Here is a 25178-nt window from a genome sequence, read left to right on the forward strand (position 1 = left end):
TGCCCGCATGAACCTAAAGGTTTGCGTTTCCCTGCGTCGACCTGGGAGCAGCGGACAGCCCCGCGCGTCCAGATGCTGCTGAGGAGGACTGGAGCTCTCCTCCACCAGCGTCTGCCTCTGGCTCCTCTGATTGGCTGCCCGCACTGACAGCTCCGCACATGATTGCAGGAAGAGAAGCCCGACCCCTTTCACTCTTCTAAAGGAACCATTCATAAACTACACAAATCCAGCTCAAAGCTGAGTGCGGACGAAAAGTGAGCAGGGGCGCAGAGGAGAGAATAACAGGGCAGGGGAGACATGCGTGGGCAAAGGCGGTGTGTTAGCCTTTAGCGTCTGCGGTCCAGGACACGGATGGTGACCAAGAACCTGAATATGAATCTTCTCAGCCGTGCTGGAAGTGCTCAAGACTTGGACTGATATTTAGCAGGGCTATTACGTTGCATCCCTATCCGCTTCCTCCTCCTCACACTGACGTCCATCCGCTACAAAAGCAGAAAAAAAAACTTTGATTGCACATTTTTCCTGCACTGGGAAGCAATTTGCCTCTGGCTTTACCGGTAAGCATTGGATCCGTCAACTTACTGCGACTCTCCGGTGTACAGCCCGGACCTCTGCCCAAACATGATTGCGACGCAGGCAAAGCTGGTTTACCAGCTTAACAAGTACTACAACGAGAGATGCCAAGCGCGCAAAGCAGCCATTGCGAAGACTATAAGGGAGGTTTGTAAAGTGGTGTCGGATGTCCTGAAAGAGGTGGAAGTGCAGGAGCCCCGGTTTATCAGCTCCCTCAGTGAGATAGACGCGCGCTATGAGGGGATGGAGGTCATCTCCCCCAACGAGTTCGAGGTGGTGCTGTACCTCAACCAGATGGGGGTGTTCAACTTCGTGGATGACGGCTCCTTGCCCGGCTGCGCGGTCCTGAAGCTGAGCGACGGCCGCAAAAGGAGCATGTCGCTGTGGGTCGAGTTCATCACAGCCTCGGGTTACCTCTCGGCCAGGAAGATCCGCTCAAGGTTTCAGACTCTGGTGGCACAAGCCGTGGATAAATGCAGCTACCGCGACGTGGTAAAGATGGTAGCCGACACCAGCGAGGTCAAGCTACGGATCAGGGAGAGGTACGTGGTGCAGATCACCCCCGCGTTCAAGTGCACTGGGATTTGGCCTAGAAGCGCAGCACAGTGGCCCATGCCTCACATCCCCTGGCCCGGTCCTAACCGGGTAGCAGAAGTCAAAGCCGAGGGTTTTAACCTCCTCTCCAAAGAGTGCTACTCGTTAACGGGGAAGCAGAGCTCCGCGGAGAGCGACGCCTGGGTGCTGCAGTTCAGCGAGGCCGAGAACAGGCTGCTCATGGCCGGCTGCAGGAAGAAGTGTCTGTCCGTGCTGAAGACTCTGAGGGACCGGCACCTGGAGCTGCCGGGGCAGCCGCTCAACAACTACCACATGAAGACCCTGCTGCTGTACGAGTGCGAGAAGCACCCGAGAGAGACCGACTGGGACGAGTCTTGCCTCGGAGACCGACTGAATGGTATCCTGCTGCAGCTCATATCCTGTCTGCAGTGCCGCAGATGTCCCCACTACTTCTTGCCAAACTTGGACTTGTTTCAGGGAAAGCCTCACTCAGCCCTGGAGGCTGCTGCGAAGCAGACATGGAGACTAGCGAGGGAAATCCTCACCAACGCGAAAAGTTTGGACAAATTATAAACTGATCGCCCAGACAGCACCGAGAGACTTTTTGTTTTGTTTTTTTCTGAGGATAAAAACTTAATTCGCCAACCGAGTCTCCAAGCAATGTGAAAGTAAGAACAGCAACAAATACAGCGAACAAAACACAAGTTGTTTTTTTTTTAAAAAAAAAGAAAGAAAGAGAGGAAAGAAATGGAACAATTGGGACACTGCCGCAGAGAAAGTGAAGGTACAATTTCAGATAAATGTAAGAAATTTTAGTTGTCTTCTTTAAATGTTTTCACAAAGTGAAGAAACTTTTATTTAAATATATGCACAAAAAGCGTTAAGTGAAAGAATAAAATGTAGCGTGCCAAGTTCATTTTTTCATTATGTGACTTTAAAAAAAAAAGGAAATGTTAATAAAATGTTGCAAATTAAATTACAACTTGGCCTTGGTGTTTTGACGTGTCCTGACAGCTGAGCTAATGCTGTTGCGTTTTATTCTATTATTGCCTGAGGAGGAGAATCTTTAAATTTCACACGAGAAAGTCGAATCTGAAACCCCCAGTGGAAAAAAAATGTAAATTTAAAAAAAAAAAGAAAGAAAAGAAACAGTGCACAGACACTGTAGGCCGTAAGTTATTTTTAGAGTGCGTCACTGACTCAAAGGGATTTTCAAGAGAATGTAAATCAATGGAGTCGTGTTAATATATAGGCCTGAGAGCATCTCTGCTCTGTGGATTAACAGCAGCACAGGCACAGGGCCTTTAGCATAAAGATATATAACCTGACCAACACCTCCATTTTCACATTTTGAATTCTCATAAAAAAAATACCAAAAGAACATTTAAACACACATACACACCTATTTAAAAACAAATAATTTCACAGTGTTTATTAACAGCAGACGCAACCACCTGTAGGTCATCTCTCCCATGTTGTGGACTAGTCCCATTTTTATAGTTTATTTATTCATTTTTATTTAACAGGAGCACAACACTTTAATTTCAATTTCCGTGATTTACTTTCACTTAAAATATATACATATATAAAATAAATGTCGCTTGTAGTTATAATTCACCAGGGACAATGTTTTAATTTAAAAGAAAAATAGCTGCTTAAATTAAATTTAAAAAAATAATAACATAAATAGATATAAATAAAATATATTGTAAATAAGGTTTTCTTAATTTAGTCCAAGGATACTGTCGCTCAACGTGACATTGACGGATGTTCAGACAAACTTTCGAAAGACATCACTGGCATTTTAAAATAATATGCGACATAGAAAAGATATTTAAAGCGAATTGAGCCGTGGCTTCAGACCAGACGGGTCGAGCTCCTTCCTTACCTTCGGATCGATGGCCTTGAAGCTGGGCTCGTCCTCGTCAACCTCGAAGTAGAGCTCGGAGGCGGTGACGGACAGAGTGCCTTTCACCACCACGGCCGGAGCGACGAGCTGAGCGCTGGTGCTCAGGTTTACAGGGCCTGGAGGAGACAGGCAGTCAGACAGACAGAGAGACAGAGAGACAGACAGAAGCCGGTCAGAGACCAAGCCTTCCCCGAGAGGGAGACTCTGGAGGCTCTGGAGCCTTGTGCACAGCTCGTTTGGACAAAAAAGTCCCAGCGGCAAAAGAAACTTAAAACTACCTCGATGGCTGCAGAGATGGCTTAAAAACGCACGTTCAATCCTGGAGGATAGTTCATAAATACTATAATATAAAAATACACGAAATATAATTGCGATATAAAACTATTTTGCATCAGATGCAAAATAGTTTTATATCGCAATTATTTTTTGGGGGAAAAAAAACAAAAACGTTTTTTCCCCTGTATTTGCAAATGTGCAATAAATCGATAAGTTCAAGATCAACATTAACTATAGGCCTCACATATTCCCCAATAACCTTAACATACCTACATTCGGTGAAACAGCCCACTAAACTAACAGAATAAATAATTAAAGAGGAAATTCGAAGCACAGCTCAAATCAAAACTGTCTGTCCGTCAGAACCTATTGATTGCGGGCTTTTGGGAGAAGCTGTGTGTTCATCTCTCATCAATCTTAATTTATGCCAGTATGACAATGAGAGCCCGGCTCAGGGGAGCTGTGGGTGGAAGCTCAGCTCGGCTCATGCTCATATACGAGCCCATTGTGTTTGCAGATGTGTAGAGCAGCAGCAGCAGCAGCAGCAGCATCGTCGGAGCCCCGGGCCTGATTTCCCCGAGCGCCCTCACACTCATACAAATGGATGGAATAAACAGATACACCACGTTCATTCCGCTGTCTCTCTCAACGCTCCCCCACGAGAACTGACATGTTATCCGAGGGTTGAAATAACAGGGTGTTTTTTTTTCTTCTTTTTTTGTTCCTTTCGTTTAAAGACATTCAATTACACCTGGAGCAGACATCTGCTTAAGAGGAGCAGCTGAACCTCTCCAGACAACTTGCGCGCATTTTTTTTTTTTTTTTTTTTTTTTCCCCCTCGCCGTGCCTATCACTTTATTAGACAGGATTCGACGTTTAATCCCATTGTCGTCCTGTTGCATTATTTTAATAGCACTCTGAGCCCCCTTTTACCGCAGCTTAGTCTGCCGGGAGCTCAGCCCGCAATCCGATTAGCGGACTATATTATAATATTTAATTAACATCATTTAAATGACAGACAAATAAAAAGGGAAAACACGCACAAGAAATAAAATGGATAAAAACAAAGTCTGCGGCGGTAGTTGTAGTTCTAATGGCACTAAAAGGCTCGTGCACAGAGAGGAGTTTTTATTCAAAGTAAAACTGATTTTCTTGAATCCCTTAATGCCCCAGTTTTAGCATAATGCAGTATCCCGGATAAACTCAGCTACTGCTGGATGAAAAAAAAAAAAAAAATATATATATATATATATATAAAAAATAAAAAAATAAATGTTAAGAGCTGCTACTCAAGTCTGTGTAAAGGAGGCCTCCTCTGGCAGAGACAGAAAACTGAAGATACTGTGTTTACTGTGCTCTCTCTCAGGATAGGGGTAAACGCTGGGCACCGAAAAAGTGACGAATGGAAGCGAGTGAATGATTTAAAAGTACAAATGCAGCAATAAATCTAAATAATAGTAATAAAAAAGCATAATATCACAACAAAACAGCAGCTTAGTACTGGAAGCTCAGAGGTACCGTCATCGATGTAAAGGAAGCCTCATGTAAGTCACTATTCAGAGCAACTAAAATGCATGTGTGTGATATTTACACGAAAATAAATTTACACTGACGTCATTTCTTTATTTAGTTGGGACTGCAGGGGAGAAGGAAAAAAAAACACGTAGAGGCGGGAAGATAATGAGGTTCTTCTTTACCTGTGAGGTTCTCCAGGTCCTTCTCCTCCAAGGAGGACAGGGTGTCATCGTCTCCGTCAAGTGACGTCTCACTCTCCGAGTTTTGATTTCCGAGGGCATGACCCCTGATGGACTGCTTCCCTTTGAGGATGTCCTCCTCGGATGCTAGAGAGGGGGGAAAGCAGTTTTTTATTTTTATTTTATGTCTGCCGCACCACGGCGTCAATTCACACACACCGAGTTCATTTCATCTCGTATCGGGAGGTCGACACAGCTAGCCTGTTTGACTTTATTTCTCAGCAGTCTGACGACGTGTTCGCAAGAAGCCAAGTTTTTTTTTTTTTTTTTTTCAAACTGAAACCAAGAACCTCGTTTAACTAAATAAAACACAGGGATTACAGGCAACAATCAGCAACAGGGAAAACTATAAATATAATAAATATATATTTTAATGCCCTTACATAATGGTAATAAAAATAAGTTACACTCTAAAATGAGGGATCAAGTTTCTGTCCCACTGATTTAGTTTAAGCCACAGCTGGTAAATAGGAAGATAAGCAACAGGAACTAAATCCAACATGGGTTTTATTTTATTTCTTCCCACAATTTGTTATATTTCATAACACACACAGTAACGTCAGAGGATTTAAATTAAAGCAGGTTATATATATATATTTTGTAAATATTACTTTAGTTATATTTAGTCGTTAGTTGTAGTTCTTGTAGTTCTAAAGTGCGTGCAGCGTGTTCATGGTCCAGAAACACTATTTGCAAAGTTGACCATCTCTGAAGCTCAACCTCGACCCGACGTTTCAGAGCGACGCTCGCGCGCATGACGTCGCCTCACTTGCAGAGCTTACATCCAGGCGGGCTAAACCGAATGTGACGGACGAAAGACACAACCCCAACCCCAAATGCATCTAACCCTTTTAAACAGACATCATAACAAACACTGTTCCACGCCGAGATTATCCAAACACGTTTAAACAAAATGAGGGTCCCGCACTGCCCGTTCCCATTTCAACCCAACACGACGTGAAGCTCCAAAATGGATCATTTAAGCACACTGGTGATCTGCAAACATTTAGAGATCCCTGCACTTTCCCACACACACACACACACACACACACACACACACACACACACACACACACACACACACGAGTGCACAACACAAAGACTGGCTGGCGAGTTCCCCCCTGTTTGTAAACATAGCCGGCGATACGGCGAGAGCTCTCTCTGCTTCTGTGCATGTCTTTGCGCTCTAATCTGGCGTTCTGGTAGAAGTAACACCGCTTCATCACCCGAGATCAATTGCACTTCCTAAAGAGCCCACAGCCGCGCCGTGCAGCCAGACACTTTGAAACTGCTAGAGGAGCGAGCCTAAAAAATCTCTTGTCATGGAAAATATGCGGCTCGCTGATATTTAGAATGGCCTTCCTGTAATTAAGCCTCCCCGGAGGATTCTTTAGTTAGCAGCACCGAAATTACTACCAGCTCCTCTAATACGTACCACATGCCATTGTATTCGCACCGAGCAAGTGGACAGGGGACTTGTCAGATGGGGTTTGAAAACAGAGACGTATCTGGACGTCTACGCGCTGCACGCTCAGCAAATCCCCGGCGCGGAGATAGCACCGACGTGCAGCACCGAGCCTCACCGGCCCCCCGGTTATTAATAGCTCCTCAGTGTAATGCGCGTGATGCGAGTTCACTGCAACAAAAACAATGAGCGGTGGAGCTTGTAGCCGGTCTGTGAAAGCAGCAAGAGGAGGCAGCTCTGATTAAATTCATGACGCTTGTTACCAGAAAGAAAAGTGGACGTAAGTGACAGTCTCCGTGCCAACTTCTCAGTCTTCCCATTCCAAAACTAGATAGTGTTTATTTTTTTCCCCTTTTAATTTGACAGGCCTGAGGTTTTGGTGGTGTTGTACGCCTGTGTCTTAGTGTGTGTGTGTGTGTGTGTGTGTGTGTGTGTGTGGCTGGGGAATCATGTGCAGCATGCTAACTGATACACTTGTAGTTCAGATTTATTGTGCACACACTGATAAAAAAATAAAGAAGAAGAAGTGTTGGAAATAATACCAATAGTAGGAACCCCAAAATGGAAACGCCAAAACAAATAAGAGCTGAAATTCTAAATACACAATTAGCATCAATTTGTTATGGGTAAAGTATAGGTATTACGGTGATGAATAATCCATGAAAAGAGCAGGATTGCCACATTAACAACAACAAAAAAAATAAAAGTTCGAGCGGGGCACTTCAAGCTCGTCAGTCGACACACGCAGGGAGCAGAAATGTGCATAAATCCCAACAGGTTACACTTTTTTCCAAGAGCACGTTCCACCCCGCCTGAAGGGGGGCGAGGCGAGGGGCGAGGAGGGGGGAGGGAGGGGGTTCAACTACCTGCTTATACAACTGGAGACATGCATGGTCACAGCAATTAAATTGTCAGAATTAACAAATTTGTTTTTAACGGGAGCGTAGCCAGGAGTGTGGTCATGAGGCGAGTATTGATTACCAGAACAGAGACATTAGTCTTCAGGTATTTACTCTGCCACCTCTGGTACACGGCCCAGGACCAGACCAAATCAATCCCCAAGAAAAGATGGTTCTTTCCAGCCGTAAATACATAACAGCCTACTCAAGCCCACTGGCAGCCGCGCGCTCTCCGGTGGAAATCATCTTGGCGCGGCATGAATGATAACAGTTGTCTATATCTTAAACACGGGAATGCATGTTAAACACAGGAACGCGTGTTTCTCAGAAGAAGGAAAAATAAAACGGTGTTACAATATGTCCTCCGACCAAAGATGCCACCTCCCCCCCCCGATGCGTTGCTACTAATTTTTTTCAACCATGTGGGATTATTTGCAAAGCGTTGCCCCAAGTAGCAAATGAGAGCAAATTCAGACTTGATCTCATACTAAATATTTTCTTAGGGAGTAAGGCTGCATTTTCTCCCCCTCTGCATCTGATGAATATAATTACAGCCAGATATGACCTTTGTGCTCCGTTTGAAAACCCAGCCCCGCATTCTCATCTTGAGCCGCACTTCCGTAACAAATGTCGGGTCGACTAAAACAAGACGAAAGGTTACATCAGGAAGAAAAAAGGAAAAAAGAAAAAGGATGCCGTCAGGCTTCAATGTCAAAGAGTTATTTTAATGATATATTCCCATAGTTTAGGCAGGCTGTACACTCTCATGAGGTAGCATACTCCTGCTGCCACAACCGGCCGCCGGCTATTTTTGCTTTGAAGCCAAATGTTGTTCGCAGGGATTTCTCTTCCTCTGCCGGCTATGCATATTTACAGCACACCGGCCCGAAATCACCCTGAATACAATTAAACACCGGACCAAACGGCCAAATAACCAACTCATTAGGCTCTTTCAAGTGTATTTTCTTCTGCTTAGCTAAAAAAAAAAAAAAAGAAAAAAGAAAGAAAGGCAATGCCAGAACACAAGTGTCTGTTCTCTGTCGGGAGTTAGTCGAAGGGAAAACAAAGAGGATTTAAAAAGGAAAGAAAGTACAAAAAAAAAAAAAAAAAAAACAACAAACTCAGAGGCTCGCCGCAGGAGAACTGCGACCAGCTGGACTCCGGCCTCCCTCCCCAGCTGCCTCCATGCTGCAGCCATTACTGCAGCCCAGAAGTCTCCCAGGAATCCGGGATCCCCAACACTTATTGCTTTTAGATCATATTCTTATTGACTTCTGTCACACCTGCCATTCGTCTTCAGGGAATGATAGCACGTTTAAAAAGGACTTTTTTCATTGAGAACATTTTTGGTCAATTTATTTTTTTTTTTCTTACAGAGAGAGAAAGTGTAATTGATTGTGCTGGTTAATGTAGGCCCAGCTTGACAATGATTGCAAACCCTGGTGTGTGCCGGAGATCTGCAGAAATGAGGGATTACAGGCGCTTTGGAAGAGAAATGCGACTCGGTGTTAACGCAGGGACATATGTCATTTAGATATTTCCGCTATAAGCGACCGCAGGGAATGTTAAGCTAAGGTTTATTGAAAATTTGCACCGGGGAAAAAAAATAATGTAGCACTCTGCATTGTAATCCTAGAAGAAAAAGAAATCAGCGGTGTTGGCTTCAGCAACTTTGTCCCTTCATCTTTACGAGGCCTCATACGTGTGTTTATACCATTTGACGCAAAGTATCAGCGCAATTCATTATATTACACAATATTACACCTAATGTATTAATACATCTAAAAAAACACATTTAACATTGACTGCAACAGCTGTGTATTTCTGGAAAAACATGCTTCATCTAGACACAAACATCTTAAGGGGGCAAAAAGAGTTTACTTACCGCTGATATCAGCCACTGTTACGCAGCCAAAAAAAAAAAAAAAAAAAGAATATATAAAATTTAATATATCGTGTTATTCACAAACCACTCAGCTCAAAGCTGATTTCCTTTCATCAGTTCAGCTTTGCATAACGGGGAGGCAGGGTATGAAATAAATTACCTGTGTGAAATTCAAATGCGGGTGCTATTTTTACTGTGTCTTGCGGTACAATAAATCTTTTATTGCAACGGGAGGACTAATTTTTATTGGCTTGTACCTGGTGCTACCACCAAGCGTGTTAGGAAGGGTGTAGAAACAACAAGCGGGAGGAGGTGTTGGTGGGGGTGTGGGGGGGGGGACTGACCGTGTTCGGTCGCGGCTTTGAGCGTGGCTTCTGAGTGGCTGGATCCGAAGGGGTTCCTGATGAAGCGACGTCGCCGCCTTAAATCGTCCTCCCAGTAGTCCAGGCGCCAGAACTCCCTCGGCCGGCTGCAACGAGACAGAGGTAGCACATGTGTTAGCAATTACCGGCCAGCATGGTACAGCAGCCCAGCATTAGCACTTGGTCCGAGCGAGCGTACATAAAGCCAGCATTGTGTTTGCAGATCTCTCAGAATCACTCTTTAGAAAAGCGCTCACTTTCACACTAGACTCCGAAATCATTATGTCCTCGCTCTTGACAACGAGCTCAGAGGGAAACACGCTCCCCCCTCTCTTATCTTTCCTTTTCCTCTCTATCTCTCTCTTTGAGAAGGTGAACTGAGGAAACGTCATCACAGCTGAATGAGCAAATGACAGCGTGATCATTTTACACACACACACACACACACACACACACACACACACACACACACACACACACACACTCACACTCCTGTGGCATGTACTTCCACTCGAGGCTCATTTCGAGCCCAGCAGGATACCTCTTGTCAGGAGTCATGGCCAGCAGGATAAGGAGAAGGCCATTACAAACACAGAGGAGGGGTGGATAGCATTACCAATATTAATCAATGTCCATAGCCTCCATTTTTCTTTTCACTTTGCATCTCCCCTTACCAGGCCGGGGCCGGTAAATCATTCTGCTCTCGAGGAAAAGAAAGTGTTAACTTTTAATGAGGACTCCGCCGTAGAGGAGTTTGCTTGTGTACCGCGTTCCAGTCTATCATAAAATACCACTTCTGCCCGATTTGCTCCGAGTGATTTAAATAAAATATGTAATCTCAAATATATTTACGACCCGTAGCTTAAAAGCAAGTAGTTCATTCTGCATTACACCGACAAACACTTCTGATTAAATTTTGCAAACTCAGATGGGGAGAAAACTCACGCGTCTACCTCCTGAAAGACACTAAATCCCAACCAACTCACACAAGTTTAACGGTGAAGTTTCTTTGAACTACATACTCTCAAGAGTTCACTTTTTCTAGGACTGAGCTGATGTCGTAATAGAGTTTGGTTTAGACTCTTGCGCACCTGTGTATATTCTAAAAAAAAAAAAAATTCATTGGAAAATTACTCCAGTTAGTGAAATACTCCACACTTGTGTATAAAAACAAAAAAAACAAACTATTTTTAATCCATACACTGATCACAGAGAAACTAACATGTGCTACCTAAAAATGCATTCTGGGTTTAAGTTTTATTTTGAAGGTTTCAGTATTACTATTATTATTATTTGTTTTTAGCAGAATCTTGAGCCTAGTAAACAAAGTAAAATGATGGAAGTCAATGACACCGAAATAAGCTTTCTCTAAAAACCTCAGTTTGCCGTAAAGGTGGAAAGTGGTGGGACACAGTTTATGGTTTCAGTGGCATAGGCTATGACGGGAGAACCCCAGCATACTTTATGTGATCTACTCTTGAACGCTGCTCTGGCCGGGGGCTCCTCACAAATCTTCAGCCCAACACCAATGATCACACGGGGGCCTCTAAAAGGGAAAGGAGCCTTACGCAGGGAAATAAATACAATTTCCAAGCGGGTCTTTTAAAACCCTGCGCGCCCGGGCTAATGAAAACCACTGATTATTTGATTTATCTACGCGAAAATAAATAAATAGAAATCAAGCTCAAAAGACGGTGGCTGCTGTTTGGTATGTCTTTCGACTACAGAAGAAAATGTTTAGCATCGAAGTGGAAAATCTGAATATGGAGCCTGTGTGTACGGAGCCGTGAGCTGGAAGATGCAGGTTTTGCAGCTGGAAAGGCACAAGGGACGCAAGTCTGTGCGGGACCCGATCTCTCTTCCAGTGACAAAGAGCGCGCTCCGTGTTTGCATGCGATAGTCTGCGAGCGCAAATGGCCACTTCATCATCCTGCCCGAGACGGTATTCATCTACGAAAATAATTATCAGGGTCGCGCACGGAGCGCGGCTCAAAATCTGGATGCGCTCGTCTCTCATCTCGCGGAAGGTGGGGATCTGTCTGATTCACACAATACGCATTAATCCATCAGGAGGGGAACCACTGCACGGAGTAATTAGTCAGGGAATGGGTTGGGTGGGGAGGGAGGGGGGCACCTCTGTCAGTCATATTCATCCAGTGCGCCCCAAACAGGCGACAGTGGAAGCCCGAACGACGGGGGCTGCCGCGAGAAGGCAGAGGCGCAATGAAAGATACCTCGTCATCAATCCCAGATGAGAGCGTCGCCATAGCAAGAATGGAGATGTACAGCGCCGCGCAACCCCCCACACCGCACGCCGAGCGTGTTTCCACAAAGATAATAAATTATTCAGAGCTCATCCATCCTCCTAGGGGATCCGTGGCAGAATTTTCTGGAGCGCCATTCTTCAAAATAACAACAATTAAAATAACAAAGAGGCGGCGGCGCGCTGCGGCTCACACCAACCACTTGCGTAATTAGTAATTAGTTCGGTCATAAAAGGTGTCTGGAAGGCCCTCGCGCTCCGGCAGACGGATGGGAGCGGGAGACGCACCACAGAGGCAGAATGATTCGAGTAACACTTTTAAATATTTTAGTGTTTGCGAGCCCTGCATTACGTCTTGAGGAGAAAATGCTGACCCTCGGCGAGCGAGCCTTTCTAATGTAGAACACATGAATGGTGAAACAGGTTTTTCTTTTTCTTTTTTTTTGATGCTCCACAGAAGTTGTAAATTGGATAAAGTTTCAACAACTTTCTTTTTTTTTTTTTTTGCTGGAAGCGTGGCCTTGATACCCCCCTCCCCCCATCACCACCTAATCGCTTAACAAAACAGTTATGGCTTCCATTTAATAACCTCGGCGCAAACCATCAACACCGCTGCAAGGATATGTTTTACTGGAGGGCTCTTCAAGATTTATATTGCGCTAGTAAATTCTACATTTACATCCAAACAGAGCAGGCGTCCAAGCAGATCTGGCGCGGTTTGGTGACGGGGAGGACGAATGGTTTAATTGTGAGGAGCGTCCATAATGTGGAGCTGGAGACGTAATGCTAGCGAAGGTTTATATCGTTTAAGCAAATAACAAGCAAGGAGAGGAGTTACGCGAGGATCGAGTCGTGACGCGACAGCTGATCAATATGAAAAGGTTTACAACATTCATCGTTAGCCAAAAATAATATTGTTACAATGCTTCATGCTTTGGATATTACGGTTTTCTGCTAGACAGTGGTTAAGGTTTAAGTAAAACGCTGTTACCTGACATTACAAAGCCCCAAAATAAACCACGTCAATCCAACTCACCAAATCATGGCGTATTATTTGGATTACTGGCTTTCTAAGTAGGTGTGTACGAGGTCCAAACTCGCCTATTATTACCAAATGAACAGTTTAAACATGTTAATGGATTCAGGTCTTGAAAGCCTGATAGCGCCGCTATTTCAAAGGCACCAACGCTCATTTGCTGACAAGGACAAATGACGACCATCCATCAAGATCGGTTCACGAGTCAAGAGGCCGACGCCTCGCGGTTTTCTCACCATTTTTGGGCTTTTTTGTTTTCTTTTTTTTATTCATTACAAATTATTATTTGTTTTTGGTATTTTATCACTAGCAACTGGAATTGGAGAAAGAAAATAAGAGAATCCAACTTGATTAAATTGAACAGTGTTGACTTCAGCCTTCTGGGAAAAAATGGACTTTATCTTCGGTGAATGCTAAGAGGTAAAGAAAATATTGTTTTGCGCGAGTTTGCATTCGATGGCACGAAAACGATAACATGACCTTTATCATATCACAGCAAGCAGAGCGCGCCCAGCGGATGTGCCTTCATATATCACCACAAGTGACTGCACTTCGGCACAACCAGTCGTTCATAACCTTTCCGCTAAATTAATTTGGGTACAGTCAATGAGACCCGCATATGCACAGGACGTTTCCCCCCCTTGCTTATTCTATATTAATGCCAGTTCCCATTGGCGGCCCTCAAATTGCTCAAACATTGCCGCTATCCCCAAGATCATTTTGCTTCGATTTGCATAAACCATGTGTTTAGAAGAAACGCGGGAGCGGGGCTAGATTGAGGATTTGTCATGTTGAGGACTGGCGGCTGGAGCGCCGGCTCTTTGTCAAACGGTGGCAGCGATCGCTTCGGCGGGATCTCCAGGCTTCAAATTAAAATGAAACAGGACCAAACACCTTCCCGCTGAAATTGTTTGGCATGATTAAGTCCCGCCGAAGTGATTTTCTACATGTGCATTAATGCCCATCCTTCCCGCTCCGATGAGGTTGTACAAGGGAACATCTACATGTGTGTATGTTAATTCGCCGACGCTAATGTTGTTTACAAGATTTACCAGAGGTAATGTTAGGGTCACAGGCACGCCAGCGCTCCCATCTAAGCGCAGTGCGTGATGATCCACATGTAATTTTGCCCCATCCTCACTATTAATCACAGAATCAAGCAATTTGTCGACTTTAAACGTGAAACGAAACGCAACGTTACATCAAATCTGTCATGAAAAACACATATTAAAACATTTCCGAACGCGCAGAGAGGAGGAGAATTAAGGCGGATCTGAAGCGAAGGCGCAAACGTGAACCGAAACCAATTACTTCCACGTTAACGTCGTTCGGTTTCGTACGAATCGGCTGCAACCACGCTCCCACTGTCAAGGCAACTCGAGCGCCCGCCGCTCCTCCCTATTAACTCCAATTTATCCAGCAGCTTTCAGAAAGTGATCTGAAACCGGAGCAGCGAGGTTTTTTGCTGCTGCACCTCGGCACCATCGTCGGCTCGCGAGGATCAAAGTACTCCCAAGGGTGGACGCCAAAAGGCTCCAGACTCCCCGCGAGTGCGGCGCAGCCAAATGAAATAATGCAAATCAAGCCCTAATTACCACCAGCTTAGTGTGAGGCTTCCAATTAGCAGCAATTACACTCAGCGGAAATTCACCAACAAAGGCCACACCATTAGACACTAATTACATCAGATTTCATGGGAGGTAGGAGGAAGAGTGTTGAATTAGTAAAGCAGCGAATATTGACCAAAGATGGACAAAAGAAACCTATTGTATTCTTTATTTTATTATTTATTTATTTTATTTTTAAATAGCTTCTCGCTCCTTGGCCTGTTGATATAATCCGAGTATTAACGCGCACTAAATTGTATACACAGACTTGCAGCGCGACAGCACTGAAGTGGTACCATCTGTATTTCTGATGAAGAGTCACATTTTTCCTGCGATTCTGACAACATGCATTTAAGGCCATTTATCACCACTGCAGCGGTGTAATGAGGGCATCCACTGGACTGGAGTTGCATAATTCTGCCATTACCGGCCCCATTGTAATAATCTCCTGACCTCTAGCTTTCAGGGCTGATCTTGAGACGCTGTGACAAATCTGGACGCAGACCCGCGTTTCCAACGCACCCCAAAAGAAAAAACACGGGCGAAGCTCAAGGTCAGCTGAGATTAGGAGTCGGAGGAGGGTTCGTTTTTTTTTTTTTTTTTTTTTTTTGAGCCAAAAGGTTTTCATTTATAACATAAACAGGGGACCAGGTTTAACCTTCACCTCTAACGGCAAATCCAATTGAGGGCTGTGACATTAAAACTCCTTAGGTTTTAAACTTTTTTAATGTGAAACATTGTAGATTTCACTGTAATTTAGGCTTTTTAAAACCGAACAGATCATTCAAGTCAAGATTAGTTAAAGTATAAAGTTACTTCTCTCCTTTCCTCTCTGTATAGAAGTCAGTTGTTGTCGTTTTTTTTGTTTTTTTTGCATCAGGGCGCTGTGGAACTACAAGTCTCGACAATCTCATCTAGAGCTGTCTGCTATTCATGAGCACGTCCTCCCCTCTCTCCATCATATGGCCGCGCGCATTACGGCACTGATAGTGTGTGCGCGTTTGTGTGTGTGTGCGCGTTTGTGTGTTTGTGTGTGTGTAAGTGTGTGTGTGTGCTGTCAAGTGCAGCAATAAACACAAGTCTAACTATAATGGCCGTTATCTCATCCGTTGAAAAACTACAAAAAATGAATAAAACAAAAGCATTAGCTCACACAAATGGGGCCTCTGATCAGTTTAATAAAGACAGTTTTATTTATTCATGGTCTGCATCGCATTGTGTACCTAATAAAGTGACTATGCCAGAGTATAGCACCTACAAAAGAGCGGCTGAATATAGATTTTTTTTTTTCCCACCTTTCTTTTTTTCAGATCCCAGACGCTACACGCTATTGACCTGCTCAGGTTTGATCCTCTAAGCGTGCGGCTGAACTTGAACTCCCGAGAACGGCGTGTCTGTCTGTCTGTCTGTGAAGTGAATCTACGAGTAAAAAGCAGATTCTCATTCTTCACGATGCTACACTCCATATGGGAGGAAACGTTGGTGTTTTTCCATCTTATTTCCCCGCTTTAGCTGCACCAGGAAGTCCGGATTCTAAAGATAAAGGCGATTTTTCCTTCTTTTTTTTTTTTTTGGTGGGGCGAGTGTTGAAAGTAGCAAAATAAATGACCTGCTGGTCCCATGGTGTAATTACAGTGGCTGGAAGCATACCAATCTATCAAGAGGAAGAGAGAGGTGGGGGTCTGACACGCTGCAAAGGGTTAGTCAAAGGAGATAGCCTTTGACTAACTACTGGCCCCGGACAATCGATACTCTGCAGATATTGCATCCAAGAAGAAAGGATGGAGGAGGGAAAAAAAAAAAAAAAAAGCCCTAAAAACTTCCCAAATGGCTTTTCATTCAGATATTGATCAGCACCATTTTATCGTGACCTTGCTCCACCAAGGCCATATACTTTCTTAAGGGTGCATGAAACTCATAAATCTGATAGTTGCAGAGCGCCGGCTCGCCGTGAGCAGCGAGGCAGGGACGCGGGGGCCGGGCGTAATTGGTCTTTCTGGGATGGCGGCCTTCTTTCATCCCTCATAACTAGCATTCCATTACGCTCCTGTGATGCTCGGACGAGGGCGGACGGCGCTGATGGAGCGGAGGGCGCGAGCGGTTTACGGTGAACCGGTTAAAGTGGGGAAAAAAAAAACCCTCTTGTGCAGTCTCACCTCCGGCTCAGATGAAACGGTTGGCGTCGTGCGCCCTCGCACCGCGTGGACCGGAGGACCGAGAGAGGTCAGTAAAGCACTGCACGTGTGTCGCTAAAAATTATCTCTACCGTCATAATTAAAAGTTTCCTTTCTGATGTCATTTAAGCCATCTACGAAGAGTTTTTTTTTTTTTTTTTTTGGAGTCCGGGCCTATAGCGCGCACTTAACCACGCTAACATATGGACATCATCAGCTGTTAATATGTTTCACCATGACACTTTGTTACTATTCCTTACAGGCCCAGCCACTGTACTGTATATACAGTGGAGGTAAATGTTATCATTAAGGCTATATTCCAATTCATATCCATGAGCCGGACTGCACGGTAGGGCCGCCGTGGCACGTTATTTTATGTAACTGATGGAACGCACGTCTGTCAAACGTGAGCATTCTCCCCGCAGATTTAAGAGAACATCCTTTTTGTAACTTTTCTACCTCAGACACGTGTCACGGCGCTTGATTAATGAGCCGTGGGGTTTTAACGTTAAACCCGTTTAAGGACTTAAACGCCGCGAACGTCCGCCGCCGGTCGAAGAAACCTAAAGGCCCCGGCTCGCATTGCCCCCGCGCCGCGTGTTTATGCCGCGTGTTTACGCCGGCACAGGCGCAGATTGATGATCGCGACCCGAGCCCCGGCTAATTGGTTTTGAAGTAGCCGGGGCCCGGGCTGAAGGAAGCGACCGCCTCCGCCTCCGATGACACGGGAGCCGGGGACGGCGACAGCTGCTGATGCTCAGAACGCGGGGTCATGTTTGTGTTTGGACAGCAAGTATTTATAAGCAAACGAAGAAGCCATTACCAGTAAAAAAAAAAATAGAAAGGAAAAAAAAAATAGCCATTATGCTGTGTGCATAGTAAGTCGATGCAGAAAAAGATTTAAACCGATGTGCAGATGTTTAAAAATCTAAAAGAACAAAACATGTGTGATGGTTGGATAAAGTCAGCAGCTGCAGCCTGCGTCCAGCAAAGACACTTTACTTCTTCTCGACATTTTACATACAGATTTGCACGATCACTCATCTCTATGGATCTGTGTATACAGCAGCAAGAAGAGAGGATGTTGTGGAAAAATGCCCCTTGTCTTGTCTTTGTCTCCATCTCAACCTTTGATCTTTCTCTAACAAATATCTCTCCCTATCATCCTCCGTTCCACCCCCCTCCCCTCCGTCTTCCTGCCCCTCTCGTGTCGTGCATTTCCGAAGAGTCAGTGTATTTTAAACTGTTATGTTCTTGTTTCCTATGGTTATGATCTTCACTGACGTGCCGGAGTCCCATTTCCTTTTTCAGCTCTGCGCGCACCGGTGCCGGCGAAGCCGTAATGTACAGAGTGTCCGCGGGGCACGCACGCAAGGCAGCGCAGACGTTGTGCAGACCCCGGCGCTAGCGCGTGCGTTACGTTCAGTATTGCGCATCATAATTGTGATTTAAGTCTGGAATGGAGGCGCACAAGCAGAGACTCATCTGGCCGCCGCCGCTTCTCGTGCAGTCGTTTATTTGAGAAAGCACAACGTGAACATTCGAGTGTCCTCACTGAAGTGGTGGGAGGGTGACTCAGCTCCATTGTAATGGAATAAGGCGACCAGCAGCGTTCACAATTAAGGGCCCTCACGTTCTTACTATGGGTAATGGGTTTGTAGACGCACAAATTTGTGTTTTATGAAATAGTCATATAAAAACCTTTAACAGTCGAACATTTAAACATTTAAATTCAACTGGAAGTTGTGTCATTTTCTTGCACTGACTCCTTCATCAAGGCTGTTCACAACGGGTTTGATTTTGCATATTTCCACATTGTCGTGGTTATTTCTTTTGTTAGCGGGTTAAACTGTGGACATCCTTCAATGAGTCTCAGTCTCAGTCTCCACCATCAGCATCATCGCTCTTGACTCGTCCTCTCAGAGACATCGTCACCGCTTGTTGACAACATTTGGTCATGAATTTCAGACCGGCTAAAGGTTTCTGTGCAAAACAGTTTGTGTTGGAAGATGTTTTTTTTTTTTTTTTTTTTAAATGCTTATGAAAAACACATACCAGGTGCTTTACCTCCTCAAAAAAGAAAAACAAAAAAACAATTATTTCTGGAATCTAATGAGAGCTGGTTGATTGTTGCACAGGCAGATGTTCCGTGTTCTGATTGTGCGTGAAACTAGTCTATCGAGTCGAGAATATTTAATGTTTAACATATTATAGGAAAGTGGACTGCACACATGGTTTTAGCCAGAAGTGCTGTTGTCAACCTTTCGATGAAGCCAGTCTCTGGGAGACTCAGAGTCGCTCTGAGTGGTATTGTTCTTGAGTAATCAAATTTAAAAAAAAAAAAAAAAAGAAGTTGTTGGGTTCGCCTGAAGTTTTTTGTTTTGAAAAAACGTGTTGCTTGTGTCGGTTGCGTTGGTTGAATCCTATAAGGACTTTTATCGGTGAAATCAGAAGAAAATAACAGCACATGGAGCATTTGCTCAAACAGAGCTCTGATTGGTTCAAAAAGATACGACCCAGATGCAAAGCTAGCATCAGTCTTCTTTTTATTTTGGATAATCCAATCTTGCCATCAAATATCTAGGTAATAGGAAAAATCTGATATAATCTTAAAAATTTTATTTTATTTTTTTTTATTTTTTAAACAGATAATGAAAAAACAGAGGTTAGTGGTGGTGAATTAAGCAGGAAAATAAAGAAAAAATGTGAGCTGAATTCAAACTAAATGTTATATATCAAATAGTGAGTGGTAGGAGATTTGTGCACGGTGTTTTGTGTGGACACCATTCGATGTCATCTGCTGTATCACTGGCTTAAAAGAAGGAAACCACATTTCCTGCGACTATCTGAATCTCCTACTACGGTTTCTTTCCCTCAATAGTGCGCTGGTGAAATGACGTAGCGCGAGATAAAATAGTAATGCTAATATCAATAGTTTGTCCATTACAGGTCAGCTAACTGTCCAGTGGAACAGTTACAAAGCTGTTGGTTTTCGATCTCGCAAGGTCCGATCAATACGGGGGCATACTGTTTCAATTTTGCCGGCATTGATTTTCTCTATAACACTCCAACCCTGAAGCATTTGTCTTTCTGAAGGAAGGAAGATTTGATTTACTGAAGAAAAATTGGAGTGCACATCACAAAGATTTTTTGCCGGGCAGGAGTGTGACACGCCAAAAGATGGATGTCCCTTGGCTGGGAAGCCTCTAGCCTAAGGGCGTCCATTAGAGCAGCAGTGCTGCAGAAAATGAGCTGCTTATATGAGGAAGGAGGAGCGGAGGGAGAGGAGAGGAGCGGAGCGGGCGCGCGCTTTGAGGGTCTGGCTGTGGGTGAGGATTGTCGGAGCGCGCTGGAAATAAAAAAAAGGATGCTGATGCTAGCTTTGCATCCGTTAACTTGAACGAAGGTTTGCATTCGCTTCCCAGAGGCTGGCTTCATCAGGAGGCTGACAACAACGGCAGCTTCTGGCTGAAACCGCGCGCGCACGAAACCCGCCTTTACATCACACCGCACCTTCCTTTTTTACTTTCCCCCGCTTCCTGCATCCAGAGTGAATTTCCATGGTACATTAGTCAGCCTATTAGAATGCAATAAAGAGAAGGTATGAGAGGTAGTGCGCGTCCCCAGAGAGCGCGAGTTGGCGTTCTCCATCATCTGCCCTCATCTCCCCTCTCTGTCTGTCGACTTGGTCTAGGTGTCATATACATGAAAGATGATTCCTGACCCAAATAAACATCGCGGCGGGCTGGATGCTCAGTGGACCCCAGCTTGAAAAAAAAAAGAAAAAAAGAAACAAAAAGCAGGGAGGGGGGGAAAAATGAAATCTGCCAGTTCTTTCATTTGTGTCTGTCTTTCCAGCTATTCATTTACCTTTTTTTTTTTTTTTTTGTCTCTTAAAAAGACAGCCGTCTTTTTACTGGCATGTTGTACACCTGAGTCTCAAGGTGCCGGGACAAAAAACGCACGGATGAACAGGTAGTAGCCCTATCTGTCTGGCCGCGGATTCATCTGTGTCCTGACACCCGGTGACAGACAAGGGCACAAAAATGATAGACAATTCCTTTGTCTGGTGGAGAGGAATCCTCCCTGGACACTTAGCGGTACAACTGAAGTAGAAACTGAAACAAGAAGGAGCAAAGGACGCGGGGAGAGAGAGAGAGACAGGAGGGGGGAAGAAAGGAAGAAAGGAAGAAATTGTATCTCGTGAAAGAGAGACAGAGCCGCAGAGAGAGAAATGATGAAGAAGCAAGGGAATGGAAAAGGGAAAATCACCTAACACCTCCGTCCTCCAGAGGCCAGGGCCGCTGTAAGCTGGATATTAAGACACAAATTGCATTCAGGCGGGTCACGCCGTGTCAGAAGATATTAGATGCCTGCCGTGAGGAAACAACAATTCCCATCAGCCTGTGAGAAAATAATATTTTCATTTTCAGACGCTTTATTGAATGGAAACTTCGGGGAATACGCTTTTTATGGCGTGCGAGTCGGCAGGCGTGGGGTTTTACACCGCTGCAACAAAAAAAAGGGGGGGGGACGTAATCATAGCTGCGTATTGTCTTTGTGTTCCTGGATGGGGTTTTCACAGCTGGAAAAAGGGTTTCTTTTGGTCCACGCCCGTTCCCGTTATCAGACAGAGGTGTTGCCGCGCCACATGTTTTGCGTACGTGTGGACTTAGTTAAAAATGTAAAGATGCCTGCAGGTATACAGGTGTGTACGTTATTTATTTTTATTTTTTTTTTATTGAATGAGGGGGGGTCCATCTTCCCTTCCTCATTCTCTGAGATTTGCAGCACCAGATGTTTCTCCTATGCCCACATACTAGGGGCTCTGGTGCGAAGCTGCACCACCTGACCTTCACAGTAATTGACCAAAAATATTGATGTAATGGCACAAGACTGATTGTGATTTATTAAAAGAGCGTTGCACTCCAAGGCTCAGTGCCAATGGCTCCCTGCGCCCATCGGCAGCCATTAGGAAAACCATCAATATCACAACAGCATAAAGGAGCGGTAATGGGGGGGACTTTTCTAGCCAGGGCTCGTAGAACACAATATCCATATAGTAAATGGAACAGCCTTGTGTGAGTACACATGGAGGCTGAGAGAAAGAAAGAGCTGGAAGGAGAGAGGGAGAGAGGGAGGGAGGGAGGGGGACCGGATCAAGGAAGGAAAAATATGACAAATAATGCACCACATCCTGATATAAGAGAGAAACAAACAGAGATGAAAAACAAAGGGCGGCCAGAGATAGACTCCTGATCCAACGGCAAACTAACCCTCGCCAGACGAGTCCCCGGAGACTTGCCTCAGCCTAACAAGCGTGAGCCTGCAGCCGTCCTTCTCTCTAGCTCGCCATTACACACTACCTGCACAAACAGCCATCATTAGGGAATAGCTGGATTCTGCTGCCTATTTGGCGAAACAAACACAGAGGATAAGGTTCCCCCTCTGTTCCTAATGGGAGCCGAGCCCGTTCCGACGGCTTTCATCTCGCTCCCAAGTCAATGCATCACTCAACCCACGGCCGACATTTTCACCTTTGCAAATCTAATTAAATCAAAGTATTGGGGGGGATGAGGAAGATAATGATGAGATTAAAACCGTTACGGTGATTTGAATATTTTGCGAGGCCGAGGAGAAAATTGCGTGCGATGAAAACAGGAAAAAAAAAAAAAAAGAAAACAGGTGCATCATTGTGATTAAAGGCATTTCTATACAATGTTTCACTTAACACACTTATTGTGCTCCAAACAAATGACAGACAAATGACGGATCGACCCATATGTAGTGTTTGTAGTGTGCAGCGCCAGCTTTACCTTACGGTGGAGTTTCCCCAGGGTCCATGTTTGTCGGTCAGGATGTTGACTATCTTCTGGATGAGCTGGGTGGCCGTCACGTGGTCGCGGTACTTGGCCGCCCGGATCAAGTGGTCGCACATTTTCTCCTCGTCGCGCTTATCTGCCGCGTACTGAGCACAGCTGGACTGGAAAACAGAGACAAAAACAGATTACATTCACGTGCAAGTAAAGGGGAGCAGAAAAGTGCTCACATTGCAAATTACGCCAGTATATAAAAGGGAATACGGTCGTGGGATCAGAAAACAGCAACATACGCGGTCGGTGATTTCCCGTGTAGAAACTCGACTATGTAGAACCAAATGAAAAGCACGGGGTCATTTCTGCCCTCGTGTCACGTTGATTAATAACAGTGGACACATATTTTCTAACTGCCCTCCGGCTCCCCAAATCACACGATACCTACAACGCGCAGGGAGGACATTTTTCTCTGTCTGAATTTGTTATCAGAATGGGCCTTTGAACTCTGCGGCGACGGTGGAACTAAAACACCTTCCGAAAATACCAGCTATAATTTGAAACAGCACCTCGATTTCCAATCTCCGGTTCACGAGCAACCTCTACTGCAAAGTCGCGCAGCCCCCGTGGCTTACGTTGAGTTTTAAAAAGACGTTCTCACTGAAGATGATAAAAACCTTTCTTTGCATCGTCCGAAACAATCACACTGGCACGACCGTACGGTGACTATTAACCAAAAAAAAACAGGCTGAACAAATATAACATGTGTTCTCAAAGTTACCAGTAAATCGCTTTATAATGGGCCCTCCTCTTCAATTTGAACGACAACATTTCATATCTGACAGAAAATCTATAGGTATAAATCACATTAGAGGGGCTTTTCTGCAGGCTGCTGGGCCTTAATTATCAATCTATGTCTCTTTATATGGCATTAAAGTGGGCCGTGACCTTCCAGCGTGATGACCTGGGAAACGGCAACGGCGAAAGAGGGATTGCCGGGTAAATGTTTCGCATTTTAGACAAAAAGAATTCACGGCGAAGCGAGGAGAAGGCCTTTGCTCCGCGTGTGCCTGCGCTGCACGTCCATTAATCTTGATCAGCGGAGGTAAAGTCGTGCACGGCCGGGACGTGGAGGGAAGCCAGGCTAAGGGAACTGACTCATAGGATGGCATCGAGAGCCAACAATTCTAGCTGCGCTCACCATATTTATTGCACGAGAAGCTTTATGTGACACTTCGAACAGTTTGTTGAACGCGGGACAACAAAAATCCACACATTTTATGCATAATTACAGGAATGATCCATTTTTAAAATAACTACTCGTGAGCATTTCCATCATTTAGCCAGATAGCAAGTGGCAGGTCTGCAAGGAGTCCATTTCCATCTGCTCCTGTCTGAGACATGTAAAGTCTGCAGTACTAATCAGCGGTGCTGGGTTCAAACTCATAACCATAAACAAACACTTCATCACCTGCGCGCTGAGCCTGCCCAAACACCCAAACCCTCCATGCTGTAATGGGCTTTTCTTCTATCCGAAGCCAAAGTCGACTACGGCAGAAAAAGGCCAAATCCACAGGCTCACCCCTAAAATAACAACCCGAAAAAGCTGAACGTATAAGTAGCGCCATTAAAAGCCAAAGCAGGGTTTGCCTCTAAGTGGAAAAGACAGGTCACCGTTAATTCCAGGGGTCATTCCGTTGATGTGAAGTCAGAGAATGTGCCGGGTTAATACGAAGGACTTATTATGTTGTGTTTTTACGAGAGTTAAAGGGAATAACTAAATCTCGCTCGTTGGCACCATGCTGCATTCAGGTCCACTATATGGAAGTGGAACTAAAAAAAGGAGGAATTTTGGATATTTTAAAACAAACTGGTGAAACAACACTTAAGGAAAGCTCACAGTGGATTTAATGTAAGGTTGTCCCCAACAATGTGATCAGTGCATTTTTAATAATGAGCGGATTGAGCACCAACCACAAACCAAGCCTTGTATTTATTTCACGATTTCAAGATTTAGGATTTGGACTGTGCTCCGTTAGCTTCCTACCCCGACACCCGCCGGGGCGCAACCTGCCGGCAGTGGGAGCGTTATGACTTGCGACACTGCAATCATGGGCAGCACCTTCCATTACATGGCCCAGCTGACAGGGTCGTGCGACATTGGGTGCCGGCTCCGCCCGGAGAAGACAGCTTGGCGAAGACGAAACGATGATGGCTGGCATTAATCGAGTCAATTACACTGAGCCGTGTCTCCCGCAATTCATCCGCGGTTCAAATAAATAACTGTGGATGTGTGCTGGAGTTTGGGGAGGAAACGGGGGCCGGCCGGGGGAAGTGACTGGAGAGTGGAAAGAGCTCTCTAAAATTACACATTAGCAGGACACGGCGGCGGACACCTGCGGAGACGAAGCATTGTGACACGTTTATTCTAAACGAACCTCATTTAAACCAGACAGTAACAAACACAAAGGCTTTCTGCTGCATTGAACACGATCACGCTGATACTACAAATAATAAGCAGCGGGGAAACGAGGAGAAGAGTTTCACAGCAGCGGGGTTGTACCACTGTCGGCTTTATCTAAATGCTGTAGTTGTTGTCAGATGATG

The 25178-nt window shown here is 44.9% G+C and overlaps 2 protein-coding genes across 7 annotated transcripts in view; one reads left to right on the forward strand and one right to left on the reverse strand.

The window, feature by feature from the left end:
- The window catches only part of lrba (LPS responsive beige-like anchor protein), a 185539-nt gene that overhangs the window by 71697 nt on the left and 88664 nt on the right, over positions 1 to 25178 (reverse strand). For 4 of the 6 annotated variants that reach the window (XM_047577879.1, XM_047577880.1, XM_047577878.1 and 1 more), the window contains exons 36-40: positions 22575 to 22741; positions 9661 to 9785; positions 9317 to 9331; positions 5011 to 5154; positions 3017 to 3153 (exon numbers count right to left, since the gene is read on the reverse strand). In XM_047577879.1, coding sequence (XP_047433835.1) covers positions 3017 to 3153; positions 5011 to 5154; positions 9317 to 9331; positions 9661 to 9785; positions 22575 to 22741 — 588 coding nt within the window. The remainder of the gene's footprint in view (positions 1 to 3016; positions 3154 to 5010; positions 5155 to 9316; positions 9332 to 9660; positions 9786 to 22574; positions 22742 to 25178) is intronic. The other 2 variants (XM_047577881.1, XM_047577883.1) reach the window with 1 other exon arrangement.
- Positions 214 to 2110, forward strand: mab21l2 (mab-21-like 2). Its single transcript, XM_047577889.1, has one exon. It carries the CDS (start codon positions 622 to 624, stop codon positions 1699 to 1701), a length of 1080 nt encoding a protein of 359 aa, XP_047433845.1. The 5' UTR covers positions 214 to 621; the 3' UTR covers positions 1702 to 2110.

The sequence above is a fragment of the Mugil cephalus genome, chromosome 2 (assembly GCF_022458985.1).
Source record: "Mugil cephalus isolate CIBA_MC_2020 chromosome 2, CIBA_Mcephalus_1.1, whole genome shotgun sequence".
In the NCBI taxonomy this organism is placed as follows: Eukaryota; Metazoa; Chordata; class Actinopteri; order Mugiliformes; family Mugilidae; genus Mugil; species Mugil cephalus.

What these genes read in the sequence shown, in the direction of transcription:
- mab21l2 (XM_047577889.1), top strand. Translation starts at nt 622, where the DNA reads ATGATTGCGACGCAGGCAAAGCTGGTTTACCAGCTTAACAAGTACTAC.